The sequence below is a fragment of the Calliphora vicina genome, chromosome X, assembly GCF_958450345.1.
Source record: "Calliphora vicina chromosome X, idCalVici1.1, whole genome shotgun sequence".
In the NCBI taxonomy this organism is placed as follows: Eukaryota; Metazoa; Arthropoda; class Insecta; order Diptera; family Calliphoridae; genus Calliphora; species Calliphora vicina.
This window is the reverse complement of record NC_088785.1, coordinates 4,465,962-4,491,963: the sequence shown is the minus strand read 5'-3', so window position 1 is coordinate 4,491,963 and position 26,002 is coordinate 4,465,962. Positions and strand designations below refer to the sequence as shown.

Sequence of the window (26,002 nt, the reverse complement as noted above, 5' to 3'; positions counted from 1 at the left end):
TAGTTTGTTATTGTAAGTAATACTTGACTTAGGTTTATCATTCAAAAATATGTTTTTTTCTGTTTTTAACATTTTTACACATTTCAAACAGCTTCTCACAAATCGAACACAATTATTTTTTAATTTGGACAGGACAACGTCTGTCGGATCAACTAGTATATAAATAAAACTTGTCAGACTTTGATTTTTTGTCAGACATATTTATGTATACTAGGATCGCCTGGTGGTCAAAATTCAACCACTAATAACAAAATTATACAGTTACTTTGAAACCATATATGTTTCATCAATATTGGTTGTCCACCAATACTTAAAAGTGTACCACAAAAAAACGTGTGGCCTATTTATATATAAGATGTAATATTGTTTTTTATTTGCATATGTATATGTAAAAAAAACTCAATAATTAATTTTTATATCTGCCAAAAAAAAATAACAATTATTTTTAAATAAAAATCAAAGTCTGACAAAAAAAATAAAAATCGAAGTTTGACAAATATTTCTGACAAAAAAAAAAAATAATTAAAATCAAAGACTGAAAATATTTCATAATATATGTATACTAGCTAAAACCCGGTGTGATTCGCCACCCGTAAAGTAATGATTTACAATATAGTAGTCTATATAAAATTAGTTTCTAATGTAATAAAAAGTACGTTATTTATTTCATATTTTCTAACCTTTATGTGAATTGTAATAAAATACAAAAGTTTAGAACCAAAAATATTTGAATTTAATGTTGGGTTTTCCTACTCGCGAACATGCAACTGAAAACTTTCCATGGATTGTCTAGACTTAGTCCGCAAACTTGAAAAGACTGAACTTGAGCTTTATCAATTGACATTGCAAATGCTAAGCAAATAGGAAACTGCAATCGATTAAAATCAATGGCATTTCCGAAGTTATAATCGGAATACGTGCAGCAATACATCTGTCCCTTTATACTTCCCAGTTATAAAAGTCGCCCCTATTAGACTGTTCATTAATTTCCTTATACTGTATGTCGAGTGTCATTACAAATACGCAAACAATCATACAAACAAACAAACAAACACACATTGACTTTTATATATATATAAGGGTTTCAAATGTATACATAAAAATTTTAACATTTACATTTATATTGTTGGTAGTGCGCGCATTTCTGTACTAAATATTAATATTGATAGGTGCTATAGCTTTCCCTATATATAATTTGTCATCATATCTATGGGAGGTGCCACGCCCACTACTGTTAATTTGCCCATTTTTGGCCTAAATAATTATTTCATACAAAGATTCAATGTTTTACATATCACAATTATACAAATAGATATGAATTTTAGTATTTGGTTTGTATGTATGGGAGGTGCCACGACCTCTGTGACAACTACTCCCATTTTGGCTTCAAATATTTATACAAAGGGTGGAATTGCTCATGCAAACTTTGATGACTACAGCTAATATAGTTTCCAAAATATTTGATATTTAATATTAACTTTCTATGGGAGGTACCACGCCCACTTGAAAATTCAAATTCAAAGTATCCTATTGTTCCTTCCAGATATAGAAAAACATACAGTCAAAATTTCAAGCAAATCTAGTTAGCGGTTTAGCCGTCTGGTTAGACGTCAAACCAACAAATATACTTAAATCTTATATATAAATAGGCCACACGTTTTTTTGTGGTACACTTTTAAGTATGTTATTGTCCACCAATTTTGATGAAAATTATATGGTTTAAAAGATTATTTTCTCTAGATGTGCACAATATACATTTTTTTAAAAAAATTCTTTCCATAAAAGTGGTAAAAAGCATTTTAAATTAGCTTGAAAAACAACAACAACATGTTTATGCACATCTAAATACATACACGTGCATTATTTGTACACAAACGTGAAAAATATTTTTGCGTATAAACAAAAGTAACTGTATAATTTCGTTATTAGTGGTCGAATTTTGACCACCAGGCGATCCTAGTACATATAAACACACATTCACTTTTATATATATAGATAAAATATATCAAAATGGTATGCTTGACTCGACACTCCTATATTTTCTTGTGATGGCTTTTTTCCTTTGAAATTTCCAGAATAATTACACTGCGTTACACGATTTCGGTACCCTCTTAACTATTAGCTGGAATGAATAGGTAATGAGTCATAGATTAAATGTTCCAAACGTATGTGGTATCCATCACCTTGTGGCCTGGTTATCACTGAAAGCAGTTATAAAAGGGTTTTTATGGAACCACATAACCGAAAATGCAGAACAGCTTATTAACCAGATGTTAAAATCTGACGAAAAATTGCGTTGTAGAATGTCATTGAAAATTCTCTTTCTTCATTCTCATTTTTATTTCTTTCCATCTAATCTTGGTGCCGTCAGTGATGATCAGGATTTAAAGAAGCTTTCACCAGGATTTAAAGAAGCTTCAAAAACGATATCAAGGCCATTGGGACACAAATATGCTATGTGATTACTGTTGGCGTTTAAAACGAATATATTATTCAAAGCACAAAAGACAAAGTTAAAGTTTCACGATATTTTGTGTTAAAATTTAATAAGATGATTTTTTTTTTTGATTTTTTTAACTTAATAAAATTAAACTTTATTAATGTAAAATATTCTAGTTGATTTTATTAGATTTCTTTAAAATATGTTTTGGCCATGACATTTCAAAGAGTGTACTAAATTTTGTTTAGGTCCCAGCATATTTATTACATATATCGATGGCTCAATATAGAAAGGTCGTATCTCAACTTTTAGTTACTTTACAGGAGAAGGCAAAAACTCAATAATATCAGAAAGTGAAATTGAAAAAAAAAAACATTAAAAATTTGTAATATATCAAAAAATATTTTTAGAAAAGTTGTTTGTTTTATTATAAACCAAAAAATATGCATTCAACTTTAAATGAGTTAGGGGTGTTTCTTTCAAACGATTTTTTAAATGAGTTAGGGCTTTTTTATAATTACTGTAAATCTGTTATTCGTCATCATATGAAGTATAAATTTATAAAAAGTATAAATTTATAGTCTTTTGTAAACAAGATCTGTTTTCATTATTATTGTTGTTATTATATATTGCTATTATTAAAATTAATATTTTACCATGCTAAAGAAAATGCTGTTATAAGCTAAGTACTCTGTTCAAAATTTCGTGCGAAATGCTGTCAAACTACATAAAAAAAAATTTGGAATGAAAGAAATAACACGAAATAAGCAAAGTACTAAGCTATAAATGTTAAAATTTCAGCCAATCATACACACAACATTTTTGTTATGTCTTACTATGATTTAGTATAAGAGATGCATAGTTATCAAAAGTTTATATTGTATTATTGTATCATCATCATTAACATTTTTTTAATATTATTATTATTATATTATTTTTGTATTTTTTTCAATACAGATTTATATTTTGGGTTGTTTCAAGGACGAGATGTAAATAAACTATGATGACAATTATAACATCTTTTAATCGGGGAACATCACTTAATTTTAGGAGATTTTTCATATCCGTGTATACATAAAAAAACTCGAACAGCCATGAACTCAAATACTGTGAATGTTGTATATAGCTTTAATAGTAATGCAGTAATTGAATATGAATACAAAGTAAATACCTTAATTGGGAAGGCAGATAGAGCAACTTCTCCTTATTATGAATGTTTCATAAAATATGAAATTAACAATAATAAAAGTGCATGTTGTGTTCACAACCATGATGATGACGGAGAGCAACTGGAGGATTTCCAGAAAGAAAGTGAAGCGGATACGTTTGGGCCAATAAATACTAAAATGCAAGGGCTAAGTTGGAGAAAACAAGCCAAAATGCATAATCGAAAACGCCAGTTATTACGAAAAGAGTTCATGAATAATGAAAGCCTCAACTCATCCTCCTGCCTATTAAGTGATCATCGACGATTACTTGCACCAAGGATACCTATAGCACATCACGATGAAGAACAACAATATTGTAAAAAATACAATTGTAGTTTATTCAATTCAAGTTTTCGCTCAATTATATCTGAAAACGATTCATTATTGCATGTTAATAATATGACGTCCAACTCAAAATACATTTCAACATTTGAAAATGAGAACCCACAAAATCATATAGATGTTACAGCTGATGATAATAATAAAGGAAAACAGTTTTTATGTGCCAAAACACAAAAGCGATGGTATCATCACAAACATCGCACAAGGAGCTTCGTTTCTATCCTTAACTATGTCATGCTAATAATGTCATTTTCATATCCTCAACAGCGAAAATGCAACCTTTTACATGTCTTATTTGTTATACTATTAACTTTAACACAATATCTAGGGCCCATACAAGGTCTGTTGATGTCGAAATCATCTCCTATCGGCATAGATTTGGGTTCCACTGATTTTGGGAATGGCAGCGATATATTAGTATATAACAGTACTAACGGCAGCGCTAGAAACAGCAGCAGTATTAATAATAAATTATCAAAAAATTTATTTAATTTGGAACATGACGGTGGAGAGAGAGGGGATACGTATCTTCCTGCTAGTAAAAGTCTTATTATAACATCCTCTACTGAGGGTGTGACTTCTGGAGGTGCTTATCTGGATAAATTAGATAATCTGGAACGAAGTTTAGCTGCTGTTTTAATTAAAGTTGCCTATGGCACGACTTCAACCACCAAGCGAAGTATTCCGGAAAATAGTTATGTGCCAAGTTTAACAACAATAGCAACACCCCTACTAACTACATTAAGGTATTTTTTGATTTAATTCAGTTTTTTAATCATTTATGCAAATTAAAAATTATTTATTTTTTTGTTTTCTATATCTAGATATCAAGAAAAATCCCATCAATCCCAATTAAATATTCATCATCGTAATTACGAATTAGATTTGGAGAGAGATCACGCTTTGCCAACTTCAGCACCAAATGCTGATATTTTAAAGAGTAATAGTAATCCAACATATCCAAATCCAAATCGTCATCACAATCATGATCGTGACAGACACAGACATTTAATAAATTCAACACCGAAACCATCATGTAAGTAAAAAAAAACGTATCTATAAAGGTAGGATCACACGATTGCCGCAATACTCCAATTTTATACAATTTTTATTGTGCTGTATTTGTGCCCAATAAAATTCTTTGCAATCACATGATTGCATAAATTTGATTGTTGTAAATTGCCGCAAAAAGGTTTAGAGACAATAATAGCCGCATTCCAGACACACGATTGTTTTAGAATACGGCAACTATGAGAAACAGCTGTTGGGCTAGATGTTAAATTTTGTTTTGTTTGATGAAGAAAAAAGTGAATAAAAGAAGTATATGGGTCAGAGAGCTCACAAAAAGAGGCACTGATGGCCTTATTCTATATTGCCCCTAATCACCACATCACTTTTTTAAATTATTATTACAATAAATACAACAATGAACACTTATATTATAGTGCATAGTTGCCTCTCAAGCTTTCACATTATTGCCGCAGCAGGGTTGCATTTGATTGGGCCAAATAAGCACAATATTGTTATGGTTTGACATATGAGCCAATAAGTTGTGAAATCACACAATTGAGGTATAAAATATACCAATAATTGGTGCATTGCGGAAATCGTGTGATCCTACCTTAAGTATTCCAATTGTTCTATTAACCCTTATCCTGTACTTTAAAAATTAAATTCAAATGCCATCATGTTTTTTACAGTTATGGCATGTACTTCGCATCTCAGAATGATTATAAATTCATTTATACTGAGTATTTATTCGAATATGTTGTGTCATTTGAACGATTTGGACAAAGGAAGAAACGTCCTATTTTAAAGCATTACAACTGTTTTGTCATTTTTGACACATGATTACATTAGATGAATACAGATGTTATAGAGTAGCATTTTCTGGGCAATTCCATGTGTATGTCAAACACGACGGAAAAAACGTGAAACTTTTTTCAAGATGATTTGAATAGGATAAAACACTAAAATTTTACTATGTGAAGATATTTAGAGCTTATTACAACTTTTTAAGATCAAAAATAATAGTTTAAACTGACTATCTTATTAATTTTTTATTTAATTTATTTATTTATTTTCAACAACCTAGCCTTATTGGCCATAACCGGTTATAAATTTCTACTTAAGAAAATAGTTTACATTAAAAAATTTAAATATAAAATAAATTAAATTAAAATTGTGATATAATTTAAATAATTATTATAAATAAAATTAAACAAAGTCAAAACTTAAACTCCAACATAATATATTATAAATCATCATTATTAGATAATGATTCTTTAATTGATGTCAGTTAATTAGCAACTTGATAAGAAAACTAGTTTCCACTAGTAAAAAAGAAATTTGATAAAATATATGTGTAACAGAAATAATCAACAAAGTAAAAGAGAAAGCAAGGTACTCAGTACAACTAAAAAACTGTAAGGGCCAAATATAATATGTATATGTATATAAGTATTAGTCACTGAATGACAATTAGTTGATACCACCTTTAGAGATATAAACAGTAGAGGGGCCAACCTATATGACAAACAATGTCATATAGGTGGGTGAATATCTAATAATCAATTACAATACACAAACCCTAATATCATAAGTGATTCAAACAATAATCAAAACAAGTTCGAATAAATTTATGAGATAATGATAAATTCATCGGAAGGGTACTTATCACAGTTCACAAATCAATGTCTACACACTATCCGCAAATTGAACTTCAAACATATATACTATTTTGGCGCCCCATCCAATTGCATTAGTGCAACATGTAAATCAAACTCTAAATGTAACTCAAAACAACACGACAGATTACTAAACAACACTTGATGAATACACAAACATAACACAGTCAGACAGTCTCATAAAATCCACAACAACAGAATGGAAATAAATTAACATGACAATGACTAAGAATGCAGAAAATCATATGACAATAGAAAAAAATCCATTAACAATGTTTACATTAATTACCCCATAAAGAACCACGATTGATAGTAGTCAAAAAACATAAGAGGATCTATGATAACCAAAATTGTATCATTCATATTAGGAGCAAATATAACTGAAAGACAACCTGACGGAAAATAAAAAAAAGCCGAATAAATTACAAGAAAACAAAGCAAATGACACATGACTATGAACAAAGAAAAGAACAATATTAAGATTAGCCCGTCAAAAACTTAAGAATGAGATAACAGATGGGAATGACATTATTAAGAGTGCCAGTCCTGATGATCAAGACCATTCCCTCTCTATAATCAATCTGAGTTTAGAAAAAAACATTAATGAAATTTCCACAAACCAAACGATAAAAACTTTTATGCGCAGTAGATATAAATGAAATGTTATCTGTCTCTATCAATATATAGAAAATGTTTGAAGCAATGAAAATTCAACTCACAAGCTTATTACAATGATATAACCAACTACTTGTAATCTACAATACATTCACTCAACACAACCAAATCCATTTTTACATAATATTGACAGTTGCTAAATAGTTATCAAATAAGGAAGAAAACTGCTGTAATAGCATCAATGAATTTAGATCTATATCACATGCCATTATCAGAATAGTGAACATCGCGTAAAACTCAACCCAGAAAACATATCTTCAAAAATGATACAAACCAAAACATTGTCAACCGGCGCTCAAATATAATTGGACTACCACCACATAACAACCTGATAAACTGACAACAAAAAAGATATAAAAGAATAATATGAATAATTACCCCAGACTTTGATATGGCCAATCACAGAAAAAATCAAAAGCATTATGTATTAAAGCTACATACAACGTACGGTCCAAGTCATGTTACAAATCAATGCAAAACCATCTTGCCCACAGAGCATAGTATGAATTAGAAATGTTATTTATCCTGTCATTCCAAATTTAAAGCTGAGATTAACAGGAATCAGCACAAAGATCCCTACTATTTACATGCATATAAATTAACATTCAAAACGCAGTTAAACAAAATATAACAACCAAATTCATTTTAGATAATGAACAGTTACCATTAACAAAATGATGTAGAATTTCCCTATATTATGCAAATTCCAATTTTTAATATTAAATTAAATTCATAATTGGGTCCCTATCAAATCATTTATCTAACAATAAAGATAAAGAAAAAAAGAATAACAATCTTTAATTTTTTAATTTAATAATGTGGCGGCGATATACGACATTTTTTTTTGTCGACACGGGAACAGGCGACATATGGAGCCATAGGGATCCGTGGTAGCAAAACGTCTTCCCCTTTGTACTTCCTTTAAGTATTGTTGCTTCGATAACATTATGCATCAGGTTTTTTACAGCAAGTCGGGTGTCATTACAAAGTCGTGGTCCGATCAGACTTTTAGATGGAGATTGTGAGGCTGTAATTTTTAGTTAGTTGGATAGTTGACGACATCATCTTGGGAAGTAACAGAATCCTCCGATTTGAATGTCACCATTAGACATATTCGACAGCAATATCACTTTGAATTTTAAAATTCAATTCATCGACATCAATGTTTTTCGCAGCCAATATAGCACGTTTTTGATTCGGTGAACTGGCAGAAAGTGATGGGAAATCGGGATTTTTCCGTTGCCAATGTCCAGCAATTGTTTGGAAAATACTTTATTTGGTATCAATCCAAGTTTTCCAAAATTGTTATAAAAATAAAACAAACAAATTTCAAGTTTAAATTAGAGACGAAGATCTCTTTTTATTGTAAATAAATATTGCCTCGTAGAAGGAATATATTTCGTTTTTTAGTAAGATGCACGTAGTGCTTATGTCGAAGACAATTTGACAAGTGTTTTTTTAATGCTAAAATAACAAGCATAATTTGGTGGCAAACAATATTTAAGGACCCGTTAACGGTTTACTCGCTAGAATCTAGTAAAATACTTCCAGCAAAGTTGCATAAAAAAGGAAGCAACAATAGATTCTAACGTTGTTAAAAATAGTATAATACGTTTAATGTAGTTATTACGTTTAATGTAGTTATTACGTAAATATTGCAAAGTTTTGTCTAATGCCACCAAAGATCAAAGAGTTTTTCCAGTTCAACCGGGAGTATGCAAAAAAATCCTTCCAGTTCCATCTTTCACAACGTTCATAAAAGTGTCGTACGCATATTTTTGTTGACGATTCAACAGTGGAACGTTTGTTCGAACTGATTCCCTTAAGGCATCATAATCATATTGTTTTCCGCGTCGCAACCCTTGATTGAATGTATCGTGCATCGGACGATTGGGAGCTGTCATGCCTAATTCAGATCATCAATCACATGTCCTCGCTCAGTTGCAAATGTGGATTTGATGTTCTAATACGCATCTTATGCAAAATATCCTCACACATGGTATCTTTGTACTTGCTTCACAAATCAGTCGGTTTATCTCAACATGCTTCCCATATGTTGAGATGTTCGTATTTGATGAACGTTTGACGAAAGCACTGCATCTCCGAGTGTCATTCTCTAACAATCGCTAGCGTTGACACGCTTCTCTATACGTGTCACACAATTCAACATTTATAGTTGGTAAATCTTGGAATGATGTTGGGCCACGAACGTTGACTAATAGTAAACGCAAATAGAAAGACTCATCGTTTCTTTGATAGACTGTGTAAATGCGACCTGGAACTGGATTTATTTATTTTTCTTTATTTTCAACAACCTAGCCTTATTGACCATAACTTTGTTCCTTGTTTCCGATGTTGAAATTTCTTTGTCGATTGATTCCAAGTAATATATTGGCATTTCGGAGTATAGCAGCGTTGGGGCAAATTCATCATTTCGGCACATTTCTAAACATCTGGTCATTGTTGTAGATGGCGTTCGATTAACTCGTTGTAATACATTCTCCTCAGTATTGTACTCTTTTTGGGCATTTTCCATATGTACGGCTAAATGAACAACAGTTGAATGTCTTTCATGAATGGAAAATGAAAAATGCGCCAAATTGTTTCGTTACTTAATTCATCGTTGGAATTCTCCGCACTAACTCAGCCAAGTCACTGCCTTTGGTTAAATATTTGCAGACAAAAAATTGCTAAAATCCGTCCAGGCGTTCTGCGATTTTAGATACATATGTATATCGAAAAAAGTGGGCGTCGTCAATTTTTGTTTTAGTAAAAACTTAAATTTGATTACTACGATTATTTAACAAAAATTAGCTAAATCGGTGCAGCCGTTTTCCTATAAATCAATTTTTCTTTCAGTAATAACTTAAATTGGATTATTACGAACATTTAAAAAATAATTAGCCATATCGGAACAGCCGTTAGCCAATTTTAGATAAATCTAAAAAAGTGGGCGTAAAATGGTAAATTTTTCTTTCCGTAAAAACCTAAGTTGGACTATGACGAACATTTGACAAGAAAAAATTCCAAATCGGTCCACCCGTCCTCAACTGATGCAATTACCAACGAACGACATTTTATTCACAGATGCAAAGAAAGCTGTGCTCCTTCCAGATAAAGAAGTACATAGAGTAAAAATTTCTACAGAATCGGTCCAGTGGTTTAGGCTCCTCTATGGCACAAACAAATAAAAAGACAGACATTCATTTTTAATTTATATAGATGATAAAGGTCTACTTAAATTTATTTTTATACACATTTTTGTTAAAGATAAAACGTTACGTGTGTAAATACATGTTTCATAAGAAAAATAAATAGATTTTAACATACAATTTTTCCTTTTTATACCCTTCACCTTCGTGAGAAGGGTATATATAAGTTTGTCATTCCGTTTGTAATTTCTACATTTTTCATTTCCGACCCTATAAAGTATATATATTCTGGATCCTTATAGATAGCGGAGTCGATTAAGCCATGTCCGTCTGTCTGTCTGTCTGTCTGTCTGTCTGTCTGTCTGTCTGTCTGTCTGTCTGTCTGTCTGTCTGTCTGTCTGTCTGTCTGTCTGTCTGTCTGTCTGTCTGTCTGTCTGTCTGTCTGTCTGTCTGTCTGTCTGTCTGTCTGTCTGTCTGTCTGTCTGTCTGTCTGTCTGTCTGTCTGTCTGTCTGTCTGTCTGTCTGTCTGTCTGTCTGTCTGTCTGTCTGTCTGTCTGTCTGTCTGTCTGTCTGTCTGTCTGTCTGTCCGTCTGTCTGTCTGTTGAAATCAGTTTTCTGAAGACCCCAGATATCTTCGGGATCCAAATCTTCAATAATTCTGTCAGACATTTTGCTATTTAAAATCAGCAAAATCGGTCCACAAATGGCTGAGATATGAGGAAAAAACCAAGACAACCTCGATTTTTGACCTATTTTTTTTACCTATATCTGGATTACTAAGACATTAATATAGACAATATGGATATCTAATGATAGATATTTCAAAGACATTTGCAACGACGTATATAAGACCATAGTAAGTTGGACCTACAATGGGTCAAAATCGGGAAAAAAATTTTGAACCAGAATTTTTTTTTTTAAAAAAAAAAATTGAAAAAACAAAAAAAAAAATTTTTAAATTTAAAAAAAAAAAAAAAAATTGAAAAATTTAAAAAAAAAAAATTTTTAAATTTTAAAAAAAAAATTTAATAACAATCGAAAAATTTTTTTTCCAAAAAATTCAAAAAACAACTGGAAAAAAAAATAAATTTTGTTTACTTAAAAATATTTAAAATTTTAGAGTATAATTTGGTGAAGGGTATATAAGATTCGGCACAGCCGAATATAGCACTCTTACTTGTTTTTATTATTTTTCGTTTGTATCATTATGAAATGAATGATAAGTCGACTGAAATAAAAATAACAGCATAGTAAGAACAGATGATTCATGACTAACATTAAAATAAGTAGGAATAGTGTTATGACAAATAGATAAACCATTTTGACTACCAAAAGTTCTAATTAAATTAGATTTAGCCGGTTCATATAGGTTTAAATTAAAATTTCCAGCAACTGCAATATTTCCTTGATAAAATAGATTACTATGAAATTGTTCTCTTATATTCTTAAAATCATTATTAGGCAAATATGCTACTTTTCTACCGATTATAATTTTAAAAGTTTGTTAAAATAATGTCTACTATAGAAGGCTGTACTGGGTTGATATTTATAAAAGAATTAAAATAACACAAAACAAACGTTTTAAATTGATTTATAATAAAACACAACTTATTGTTACAAATTGTTGTTCGTGTACTTTTTTTTACTCTCTAAAATAAAATTACTGGATATTTTTTACTGGAAAGTACGCGAACACACCATTATCGGAAACGGTTTGTTTATGGTAACCCAATTCTTGACAATTGGCATAATATTTGATCCTGTTCGATTTCTTTCTTATTCATGTTGTATATGTTACGGGAACTTTGCGTGATAAAACGTTTGTATAATCAACATTTGTGGTTGATTCCGATTTCGAAATCGGAATTTGAAGCTCGTTTGCTTGGTGAGCAGTTATGTCAGTATTTTTCCCGAAAATACAAGTAAAGGCTTATGGTCAAGTTTTAGTTTGAATTTTCTGTCGTATATCATTTTATTAAATTTGGTTGTCAATTTGGCTTACGATATTTCGGCTCTTCTTAAAAAATGGACGCATGGGAAATAGCCTGTTGACATTGATAGCTCCTTGTTTTCTGAAAATTCGTTTTCTTTTCGTTGTGTGAATGAAGTCGATGTTCTAGAGGCTTTAAACAAAGTTAAAACTGTTTCGGTTGGGACTGATGGTATCTCAATTAGATTTATAAAGATTTTTTCCCGCATATTTCTACATATCTTTTGCATTTATTTAATACAATATTAATGACGTCTCAATTTACATCTTTATGCCTGCTCTTTCTAATGTAATGGAAAGCCTGCTCAGAGATCAGTACTGCGATTCACTAACTTTTATAACGATAATCGTATCGTTAAAATAAATATAACGAAAATTTATCGAAATTGCTATTCATTAACATTTTTAACGACATACGCTGTCGGTTGAAGTCAGCTGTTACTTTATGCAGTTTTTCTTTCGTTATGTTAGCGACAATAATTTAAGTTGTGTTTATTTAATCGATAAAGTGTATTTGCAATTTTTTCTTCGTCATCTTCATCTTTTGTAGCTGGAACTATCGTAAAAATAATGGAAACACATTTTTGTTTACTTAACTTATTAATATTTACAATAAAATATAAAAAATATGGGAATTTGACGATTATAGTACTACTAATTATTCAAGTACTTATTTTTGTTCGCGATGTCCCAAAAGTAATCCTTTATATTTTGGCAGGAAATATGTTGTTTTGTTAGTAGAATTATTTATAAAATTATGTATTTACTAAAAAAAAATAAATAAAAAAATGCAAGTCGCAGCCAAGTGTCGAACCAACAACTTTCCGATTGCTAGTCAACGTTGTACTCACTACACCACTGGTTAATTATTTCATTATGTGTCAAATAATGGTTTTCTACTTTTAGCTTATTTTGATATTTTGTAGACAGAGATGTTATATCTTCAACAATCGTTAAAAATAAATTACTGAATCACACTATCGTTACTGCAAGCAATTATTTATGTCGATAAACATTACGATTGTCGGTTCGTTAAAAGTTAGTGAATCGCACTACAGGTTCTTGAATTCACTAGTATGAACATTTATGAGTCTCAATACGCTTTTCGTAGGGGTTTTAATACTTCGTCGTTACTTTTGAATCTTACTGAATCTATTAGATCTAGTGTGAATGATGATAAACTTAATGTTCTTGTATCCTTGGATATTTCTAAGGCTTTTGATTGTCTCAATCATTGTTTAATGATTAATAAGCTCAGTGAACAATTTGCATTCTCTAAATCGAGTTGTAGACTAATATTGTCATATCTTAAGGATAGAAGGCAGTTTGTTTCTAGAAAGGGCGATAGCTCAACTTACTTTCTTTAAGTTCTGGTTTTCCTCAGGGATCAGTTCTTGGCCCGATCCTGTTTATATTGTATATAAATGATCAACCTTCAAAAGTAAATTCTTCTATGTGTAAGTCATTTTTATATGCAGATGATGTGATTTTACTTTTTAAATGTGATCGTGACTTCAAAGATGTTCCGAAGAATAACATTAATTTCAGTCTTAGGTGTATATCTGATTGGACTAATGAAAACAGTTTAACTATTAATTATGAAAAAACTAATGCAATGTCAGTTGGACCTTCAGATCGATTTGTTGTTGATTTTAATATTGTTCTTAATGGTGTACGAGTGGAGTTTGTTAACCAATTTAAATGCCTTGGTATTTTACTTGACTATAAATTAAATTTTGATTGCCACATTGATCTTATTCTTGGTAGAATCTTGATGACCCCCTTTTCTATTTTTGTAAAGGTTCGTTCGTTGCTACTTTTTTATAAAATAATGAAAACTCACAAGCCTGCACCATTATGTAGAAACTTTACATTCAGTCGTTCTACCCGCAATCCGCAGATTATAATGCATAGAATTGTTTATTCATTCTATGAGAGATCTTTTTTTGTAAGAATTGAATTGAGAATCTTTTCTCATTCTAATAATGTTTTTAAGCTTAAATTACTTAAATTTTTTCAATTCTTACCATGAACCACTAATTTGGACTGGTTATTTCTCATTAATTGCCTTTGTATCGATGATTATATTAGTTTGGTTATGGCTGGGGAGCCGTTTAGGGAACATTGTATTATTTACTTATTTTTAATGTATAATATTAGTGCATTTTTTTGCTCAGGTTATTTTCTATGTACTATGAATTTTTGTATGGCCTTTTTGGCTCTATATTACATGAATAAATAAATAAATAAAATAAAAAGCTTTAATTGAACCGTCTTCGAACTCAAGAAAGATACATGCACCCAGTCCGTAATTATAAACTTTTGCTCCGTTTGGTATTCCACTCCCAAGGTTTGTTTGCTTTAAGCAGTTTATCAGGCGGACCTCGATGCTCATGGAATTTATTAACTAATTTGTTTGCCATACAAATTAATAGAACATAAAAAAACGAAGGTTCCTTAATAAACGACATCCTCTAGAAAATTTGCATTTATCATATTTAAGTTTTAATCATGAAGACTTTTTTCATTTTCTTCTTGATTTCTACCAGACACAAATGTGAGCTTAAATTTCTTTATTGACCTTGACCTGTCTGACCAACTTTTTGTATTTGAAGATTCTTGAAGACTTCTTTTGGTATTATTATTATTATATCAGAAGCTTTATCGAGTTGAAGATTTACTGGTGTATTACAGTGGATTCGGTTTAGAGTGAACACTTGATAATATGAACTACTGGATAGCAAGGTTGCCAACTGTTCAGTTCAGAAAATGGCTAGATTTAGAATTAAAAATGGCTAGAAACGGCTAAACCCAAAATAACTAACCATGAGTGGCAGGCAAATAACTTACATACATGACTCAAATAAATATATATAGGGAATTCTTCCGGCTCGGTTGCTATTTAAAATCGACAAAATCGGCTCACAAATGGCTGAGATATAAGGAAACCTATATTTTTTGCCTATTTTTGATCTATATCTGGATTACTAAGTCATTAATATAGACAATATGGATATCTAATGATAGATATTTCAAAGTCCATTGCAACGATGCATATTAGGCTATAGTAAGGACCTACAAAAGTAAGGACCTTTAAATAAAAAAATTGGAAAAAACTTTTTAAAAAAAATTTAAATTTTGTTTAAATAAAAATATTATTAAAATAAAGTACATTTTGGTGAAGGGTATATAAGATTCGGCACAGTAGACCTTTACTAATAATATCAATAATTCTATCAATGTTCCTTTTTGATAAATTAAAAAAATTTCAGTGCACTTATTTATAAACAAAATCTGATCTATTAAAGAAATGCAAAATTGATTTTTTAATACGTCTGACGTGTTTGCTTTGGAAACAATTTCGCAACCTGTTCTTATAAAACTAATAATATTTTCATCAAATCATCTAAAAAAAATTTTCCTTTTTCATTTGATAAAAGTTATTGTTTTACTTTTTTTTTTAAAAAAATTCCAAACAATTTCAAGAAAAGTTTAAAATAAAAAAGGCTAGGATAAAATAAAATGGTTAGATTAAATCTATCCATTTTTTTATGGCTAAATGAAAATAAAATCGCTAGATCTAGCCGAAAAATGGCTAAATTGGCAACCTTGCTGGATAGTATGAACACAATTGGAGACTCTAAAGTGTGAACATCGCCTACCTCTATAGAGTGAACTTTAGTTTTGTTTTTTGAAAAACAAATTAAAATCAAAAGTTTTTATTTGTTATTTTTTGTCTACATGCAGTTTTGACTCTCATTTGTATTTTTATACCACTTAAACTAAGTTTCTATATTTTTTTACACACATTTTTTATACAACACCGTTATTTCTGTTTTGGTTTTTCTGAGATTTTTGACTTTTTTTGAACCTACTATTTTTATTGCTATATAAACCCAAAAAATCTTTCTATAAAAGTTTAGCTAGAAATAATTAAAGATATGGACAATGTGTGGGAGTTACAGGTCTAGCAAATAAATTTGGTGTAGCAAAGTCCACAATATGAGGCATTAAAAAAATACAAAGTGGAATTCTATGCCACAATAAAAGGGCTATAAATAAAGAAAAACTTTGCGAAAAGCGGAATGTCCCAGCGTCGAAAAAATACTCCATAACTGACTTTTAAAGCAGCGATGTAAAAATTTTCCTGTTAGTGGAGAAATGTTTAAGGCAATATCAAAAAAAAAAAAAAATACACGAGCAGTTACACGATCAGGAGATTTCAATGCAAGCGCAGGCTGGCTTCAAGGGTACAAAGCAGCAACTCAAGCTGTTCAAATTTTTGAAAAAGCTAAAGATTATGAAAATATCTTAGTTTTACAAATTTCGTGATTTAGCAGTACAAAAAGCCAAAAGTACATGTATAAAACAAGCAAACATTAATGATTTATTTGTTCCTTTATAAAAATATAATAAAATTGACATCGTTGCTTACTAAAATACTCTGGGTTTCTGCATTATTGCTGCTGTAATTATTCTGTTTTTATACCCTACACCATGAGTGGCAAGGATATATACATATAAGTTTGTCATTTCGTTTATAATTTCTAAATTTTTCATTTACGACCCCACAAAGTATATATGTATATTCTGGATCGTTATAGATTGTGTAGTCGATATAACCATGTCCGTTTTTATGTTGAAATAAACTTCCCGTAGCCCCCAAATAACATGATTCATACATCAATATATCTGCTATAGACCCGGTTCGGCCCACAAATGACTGAGATGTAGGGAAAAAACCTGGACAAAAAAATTTTTGTCATACAATTTTTTCCACTAATAAATTTTAGTACCTAAAAATGGCAACCGAACTTCAGTTGAGTTGTCATATGATAACTAAAAATTTCTGGTTTCCAATTTGGCAACAGAAAATATAGCTGTCAGTTGCCATTTGTAATATCATTTTGGAAACTGACAACGCAACTTATTTCGTTATTTACTCATGACAGTATTACCAGTGAACATAATAACATTGTTAAAAAATAAATTTAATCTATTTTATCTATAAGCAATTCTAAAATTTAGTTGTTAATAAAAGATTTTGATACCAAGGATTCATTTGGTAATATTTGAACAATCATTTTTATTTAGGATTGCTAGGTATTGGAATTATTTGCCTTTAGAACTTAGGGTCTTCTCCCATTCTAATAATGCTTTTCGGCTCAAATTGATGGGATTATTTTCCTAACTAATAACCATTTTTGTCCAAGCCAAAAAAAAATTGTCTTTATTAATTTATTTGCTTTTATATTTAATTCATATTAAAAATAAAAAAAATAAAAAAAATATACAATTACAATATTTAAATCTTTTTTACAATTACTAATAATCATCTTGTTAAATTGTGTGTTTAAAGTTGAACTAAACTCATGTTTTATTCATACTTAATCACTGCTGGGATCAGTTTCTTTATTTCGTTTTATTACCTTTTGGATTGGGAATCAATAACTCAATGAAGCTCATTTAAATTGTACATACTAATAAATACTCAATATGTTATTTTTTTTACTTATTTATATATTTTTATTTAGGATTACTGCTTTGTAATATATATTTATTGGCCAAGAATGGCATTTTATATTACTATGAATAAAATAAAATAAAAAAAAATCTTAAAGTTAATAAATTCTTCAACTATGTTTTCTATATTGTTTTTCAGTGCCTAATATATTAAAGAAAACAAGTGGTCAGATGTCCACAATCTCTATGTTTCCCGCGGGTGGAGAGATACCATCATATTCACCTCCAGCTCGATCATTTTTTACTCCGCCACTACCACCAGAATACCAACATCCCTTTGCTGACAAACCAACTCTGCGTGGAACTAATAACGAAGGAATAATTGAGCCTAACACCGGTAGCTATATAAATCGCAGACCTATACCACCGCCTAGTTTAATGCCCGGCCATGAGCGTATACCATTCAGACCTCCAGATCTAGGAGGAACATCGAACTCTAATGAAGCCGTATCGTCGGTACTAATACCATCTGGCAGCACAAAATCGCCTGTATATTCTTTGACGACAATTAGTGCTCATCATGAAGCCGATGTGAAAAAAGCTTTAAATACTCCGTCAAAAATTACAGGTGTAAGTTCGGATAATATTTCGAACGTCGACAGAATAAATACATCATCATCTGGTATATATTTAGACCCAAATAATAATGTATATAACCATTCAAATAATCCTGAAGTTCGAAAGGAGGTCCTGCCCAGTATTAGACGTATTTTGAGTGGTTCAAATGGCCGTAAAGGTGATATACCAGAAGTCTTATTAAAACAAGTAACTACGCGACCTAATCACAATTACCATCATCCGCCGTCGTCACCAGTTGTTCTGATTGATTCCTCATTATTGGCAGCTAATGAAGGTACTTTAGATAATAGCGATAGCAAACAAAACATAAACAAAATAAAGAATATGAGAGATTCAGACATTAACAATGACGACGATCAGCAACAAAAAACTAAAATTACTACAAATCCTTCAGGTGACAGTATTTTTACTTCAAACAATACAACTTCAACACCATCGACCGCTGCAGCGATTGGTGGAAGTGAAAAAGTAAATGCAGAATTTTCAGCCGCGGTATCAACATCAACAACCTCATCAAGTAATTTCGATATGTCACCTTCGGCTGGTAAAAATAATAATGCAGATAGCTCATCATCATCGACTTCTTCGTCAACATCGTCCATATCATCTTCAACATCATCTTCAACTCTAGCATCTTCATCGGCACATGCGACCTGGTCTTTGGCATGGAATATACATGTTTATTTGTCCGTTATACTTTTTACTATTTTGGCAGTATATTCATTATATAAAATGATTACATATAACAAACTTACCCATCTTTTTTCGCAATCATATTTCATTTGCATACATCTAATTTTGATTATCATATGTACTGCTCGAACCTTCTATTTATGCTACGATGCATATAATATTCATTCCAGTTTTCATATATTTATATCGGAAATTTTACTTAATTTACCAGCCACATGTCTGACTATATCATTTGCTGTTTTAATTCTGTTTCTATCGCTGAAATCGCTGAACCACAAGAATAACCGATACTCGGCCTTAATACGTCCTTTAACGGTAGTCGTGGGCTGTGGAGTACATGTAGTTCTGTGTATTACTTTACATTATGTCGAATCTTATACGCTACAAAATCATCAACAGCACTTGTACTATCAACAACAACAGCAATTACTTACAAAGAGGCAACAGATGCAACAGCAACAACAACAACAACAGCAAAACCTTCATTACAATTATCAACAAAATCAATATTCATATGCAGCTAATATTATGGGTCTTGAAACAATGGCTTTCGGCTCGTCAGTATCCTCAGTACAGGGATCTAACTTCCATCAACACACTATAGCAACTAGTGTATCTTCATTGCCACCGCCCCCACCTAGAGTATTATCACTAATATGCCAAATAATCTATATATTTGTATGTTTTAGTTTGGGCCTCTTGTATCTGTATTTGTATCGCATTTTAAAACGCATTTTAAGAAGTAAATCTCAAAACTACATACACGGTTATCAAAACCTTTCATATGCTATACACATAACCATAGCCACAGCATTGCTTTTTGTATTACTGGCATCATTGCAAATCTTCGGTGCTATAAGCATTTCATCGTCCAGACCTTTAATTACACAAAAAACTGCTGAAATCGATTGGATGCAGTGGGGTTATCAATTTTCATTGCGCCTTATTGAAATCGCTATTATAACATTGATCTCTTGGGTGACAGGCCTTAAAATGAGTAATGGTAGCAATACAGTCAACATTAATTTAACCAACAATGAGCCTAGAGTAGTTGCTGGCCAGGTAAACGGTGGAAATTCAATGTTTAATACAAATATTAGTGTAAATCCAGTGCGCGAAAAACATAGCGTTCACAATACCCAATACAATCACTCGAACATGACAAATTTCTTTTTGCCTTGTACCTCGAGTTCCAGTCAAGAACAATTCGACACAGATTACCCAGCAGTCTGTAACGCAAATACCAATTTGCATACATACACAATGCGCACGGGTAAATTGATATATGATGATAGTTTTGCCTTGAATTCGCTAAATGCAGCCGCACCAGCTAGTGATTTCCATCATCCACATCACCAGGTTCAGCAACATTCTAAACAACCACCGCCGCAATCTACTTATCAACATCCTTATGATTCACAATCTCTGCACAGTTCGGCCCATCACAATGTTTCTGAATATGGTTCGAGGATAAATTATCAGCCTGAAAATCATTTACAGTACAACGACTATTTGACAGATAACACAACGGATCACTATGAAAATCCCAATTTCGATTTAAGAGGTTCAGGATCAGCTACATCAGGATCTGCTTTGGTGGTAAATTCTAACGTTGGCAACGGAACAATGCAAAAATTTGGTAAAAATTCCATTTCAAATTCGACTACGACAGCTTCAAGCAGCAATAATTCGAATATGGGATCAAATTCATCATCTGGTTCGTCGGCTACTTTGCAACAGCAAATGTTATTGCTACATGGTGGTGGTGACACTTGTTATTCAGAGCCTATTCATGAAAATTATGATTTTAATAATTTTGAAAAGCCAAAATTTAAACAACAGCCACATGATAATTGGCCCGATGCTCATATTCCCACAATACTAAACAAACGTGATAAGAAAAAATCCTTAACTACCTTAGAAAGATGTGGATATGATAAGCCCGAGAGACGAAGTTCTAATTCCACGCATTCCTGTAATTCAAATAGTAATTCCAATAATATCGGTGTTGGTGGTAACAGTGCTACTGGCGGTGGTAGTTCACGCTATGCAAGTTTTAATACATTTGAAAGAGCTCCCTTTAACAATGTACGTAAAAGTGATACGTTTAACAATATTACATCTAATGGTCTTAATATAATGCATGGCCGCAATAATTCCTCATCGTCAGCTACTTCAGCTACTTCGGTTAGTGGACCTAGAAATACTTCGTTAGGCATGCAGACTTTAGCATCAACTGAAAGACATCATCATCATGTCATGCCTTCACGAAACTTAAGAGCGAGTGGTAGTTCAAAAGTTTTAGCAAATAATGCCTCCGGGTTAGATGTTTTCTCACGTTCAACTATAGAACGTTCAAGTATAAGCCAAACACAACAAAGGCCCCTGAATCAGCTACCCATAAATCAATCTCAAGCACAACGCCAGTATTCTGATGACGATGACGATGATAAAGATGATGACATAATGCTAGCATGTATGTAACTTCTATGTGCGTATTCCACCAGAAATAAAACTAATGAACTTTTTTTTTTTACTTTACAGCATCTCCACATCAGGTGTAATAGTATGATATCGAATTAGTGAAAAAAGAACGAATTCTCTGATTAATCTGTATATATAGAGGAAGCTTTTTCGAACTCAAAATACTTTATATGTATATATATGTATATATGTTTTGAGTTTCCAAAAGTTTTTATTGCATATATACCTTTTCTGTTACCATCTTATAAGCATCTCTAGTAATTTACAACTCAGGTACTTCTCATATTAACATCACACGTTGGTACAAAAAATGAGATCATACGATATACGTAGCTGAGAAAGGTTTCGAGAGTATGTGTAATTATTCTATAGTTAATGTAGTTATCAGCTGGAAAGGAATTCAATACTTTTTGAAACATAAAAAAATCAAATCGAATAAAAGGTTTAGTGTAGTCATGCATAATTTTATTTAAAACGCCTTCTTTTAAAAAATTCGACTATGTACATTTAAATTTAACTTAAGGCAAGTCACATTAAATTCAACATTTTGCGCATACATTTTCCATAATATCTCATCACGTTACAATTTACATTTTATCTCCTTTCCATTGCAAACTCAAAATACATATAGCCTTCATTAATCAAATCATTACATCATTTAGTACATTTCAATATTTTTACTCAAATTAATTAACAAATTTTTATATTAAATTTAATTAAATATATTGGATATACATACTACTTTAATCTTAAACGAATTTTGTTAAAATTTGTCAATATTTATACAACCACTTGTACTATTGTTCATTTGCCTTTTCATTCGTTATCTACTGATGTTCTTACATACAGTAGCCCAATAAAGTCTACATACAGCAATTCTAATTAAATTTCTATCATTGAAATCTGTATTTGTAAGTTAAACAACATTTCTTATCACGTCCAAAATTTCACCGTTATTAGAATTATTGGTTCTGAGTCAAATAACGACATTTTTTTTGAGCTTTTTGGGCTTTAAAGTTCAAAATAGTATGAAACTTAAAAGTCCCGCACACCCAAAAGTAGGCGTGGGTGTAAGTTAAACAACATTTCTTATCACGTCCAAAATTTCACCGTTATTAGAATTATTGGTTCTGAGTCAAATAACGACATTTTTTTGAGCTTTTTGGGCTTTAAAGTTCAAAATAGTATGAAACTTAAAAGTCCCGCACTCCCAAAAGTAGGCGTGACCGACAATAAATTTTTCGTTATTCTACTCAGAATCAATAACTCTAATAACGGCGAAATTTTGGGCGTTATTTTTTTTTTTTTGCTAAAATCGACATAAGACGTGTTATTATTATATATTTTTTCCTTTATTAAAATTTTTCAAGTTTACAATTTACAAATTATGAGATTTTACATAAGTATTTCAACAATTAATAACAAATTAGCTTAACCTTATATAATCTATAAAATATATCACAGTTTAAGGATGAAAAACCTTTGCATAAGACGTGTGTTATTATAAATTTAATTAAAATTTTTATTTATTTCATAAAAAAAAACTAAAAAAACAGTTTCAAACTAAAGTAACACAATTATTTTTCTTGTATATAGACTTTATTTGGCAACTGTATATAAATTATAGTTCACTTAGTACATATTTTCAGGACAGTCTCTGCTTCAAATTTTAAAAGTAGGTACAATTTTCTAAAATTATTGTTCACTTTCATTCGAAACTGTTTTATCCAATGATATTTAAGTATTTTTTTTTTATTGGATAAAAGACGAAATGCGCAAGATAGCATTTGATTTTAGACCTATGGTATCTTGGGGAAAATTTCTTAGACGTTTGAACGTCCTGTATTGTACTACGTATGTAAGTAATCTATTCTATGTGTGTACACTAGGCTGGGTCGATTTGTATGGACGATCAAAAAGTAAAATATCGTATAGCAGAAACGCAATCTACGAAAAATTCTAAGAAATTTTCCCCAAGATACCATAGGTCTAAAATCAAATGCTATCTTGCGCATTTCGTCTTTTATCCAATAAAAAAAAAATACTTAAATATCATTGGATAAAAGAGGAAATGCGCAAGATAGGATTTGATTTTAGACCTATGGTTTCTTGGGCAAAATTTCTTAGAATTTTCCGTAGAATGCGTTTCTGCTATACAATTTGAATTTTCTGTTGACCGGTCATATTGTAAAAATGTGTGTATTTTTTTCATGTCGTCATTTTTTCATGTGTTGACAAATATTTCGGCTAGTCCATTTTTATTGCATTTTTAACATATAAACAGAAACAAAAGTCCAAATGAACGATACAGCTACAGTCTGTGGTTATTTTAAATACTGATACAGATATTGACAATTTCTAAAAATAACATATTTTTAAGTTTCCCCTGTTATATAGATTGTAAAATATCGATGATTTTAAATATATGTAAATGGATTTCCCTTAAAACGAAATTCACCCCTCATATTAAGATTTACACCAATAAATATTAAAGAAAGCATTTGAAGTTATTTAGTATATGACTTAATTTTTTGTAAATACTGCCAGCATTTTTTATTTTAAGTTATCACAACAAATAAATCAATTTAATAATCAACTAATAATAACTTTGTGGAATTTATTTAATCAGTTTTTTTTTGTTAAAAGGTTATTCGGGAATACAAAATTAGTATTTTAGTAAAATTGTTTTATGCTAAATTCCCAATTTTTAATTTGATAAATTCACTGAAATTTATTGTTGAGGGATAAGCTAGTTCCTATGCGCATTTCACTGGTTGCTTAGACCAGATCATCAGGAAACCTTTTCCCAAAAGGCTTTAGAAAAACTAAAGATATTATACAAATAAAACTATAGAGTGTTTGAGAATTACAGATACTCAAGCTTTATTTGTAAAAATATCAAAGCTTAAACAAAACACCAACAATAAACCGTGATTTATCTTTTCTTACATTTCCTTACTACAATTGGTTTGTTTCTTGCTGACACAAACTGTAGTGTGTAAGTGAGTAAAGAAAAAACAAAAAAATAAAAACAACTTGCTTTATTGTTTTTAAGATATACACTAAACATTTCATACCGAATTCGGTCAGAATTCTCACCGACAGTCTGATCATGTTGCCAATTTCATATCCAATGTAGGTACGACCTTTGTTTGTATGATTGGTTGACAAGAAATCGTAACTCTTTGTCTAAGGATATTCTATAACATTTATTTATTTATTATTATACAATTATTACTGAGCCCAATGGGCCATATTTACATAGTTAACAAATTTTCCACTTTTTTTTAAAAAGTTACATTGCAAACATTTTTTAATAATAATGATATAATAAAAATTTAGCTAACTTATATCTAATCTTAAATACTAGAAATATTAGATAGTAAAAAATGTCATAATGTCCTAATATTCCAAGACTCGCGGCTCGGCTTAACCGACTCTTAGGTGTTCGGCGCAGGTCTCTGCTGGTTGGTTACAATAACACAATAAACATAGCATGCATGTAGGAAAGACAATAAAAACATTTTCTAACCATTGTGAAAAATAAGGACATTATGGCAATATGACATGATAAGAGACCTTGTGAATTGACCAAATATGTAGTATAGATAAATAACAACCAAACAAAAAAAATCTCAATTGCATACTGTATCAAAACTATAACTACTTAATAAAAATTTGGTACCATTTAAACACATCGACTTTGTACTGAACAATCTAATCGAAGCGACCATTATAACTGGGAAGTATAAATAAAATACAGAGTTACAGTTACAGAGTTTTGGCCGATGAAAAACAATTCTGAACTACTGTGTGTTGTACAAAAATACGAGCATAACTAATGAATGAATTATCATTCACCCCTATTGCGAATCAATATTTCACATGAAATATGTTCACTTTTCCCATTTCTCGTTCATCAACTTTGTTCATGTGAAAAAATTCCCCATGTTGTGAAATATTTAGGTGGAATAAGCAGCTAATACAAACAAAATCAACTATTGTGAATGAAAAGTTCATAGGAATATCATGATAGCAATTTTCCCTTCGAGGGAAATGGATATATCATGGGAACAAAATTTCACATGTTATTGCCGATAGGGGTTACTACGCTAAAACATAAATAAATTTTGTTTATTTGTAATTTATTACATTTTTTATCTTAATGCTAGTAGCTTATCTATCTATATACATATATGAAATACAAAAAAAAATTCTACCTATGTCCG

At 30.7% G+C, this 26,002-nt stretch overlaps 1 protein-coding gene across 3 annotated transcripts in view; it reads left to right on the top strand.

The window, feature by feature from the left end:
• LOC135962854 (uncharacterized) overlaps positions 1 to 24,379 on the top strand; it is a 42,489-nt gene extending 18,110 nt beyond the window's left edge. For all 3 annotated transcript variants that reach the window (XM_065514759.1, XM_065514760.1, XM_065514761.1), the window contains 4 exons: positions 3,398 to 4,736; positions 4,815 to 5,026; positions 18,157 to 21,765; positions 21,834 to 24,379. In XM_065514759.1, coding sequence (XP_065370831.1) covers positions 3,535 to 4,736; positions 4,815 to 5,026; positions 18,157 to 21,765; positions 21,834 to 21,853 — 5,043 coding nt within the window. In that variant the 5' untranslated portion in view covers positions 3,398 to 3,534 and the 3' untranslated portion in view covers positions 21,854 to 24,379. The remainder of the gene's footprint in view (positions 1 to 3,397; positions 4,737 to 4,814; positions 5,027 to 18,156; positions 21,766 to 21,833) is intronic.
• The last annotated feature ends 1,623 nt before the right edge of the window (positions 24,380 to 26,002 follow it).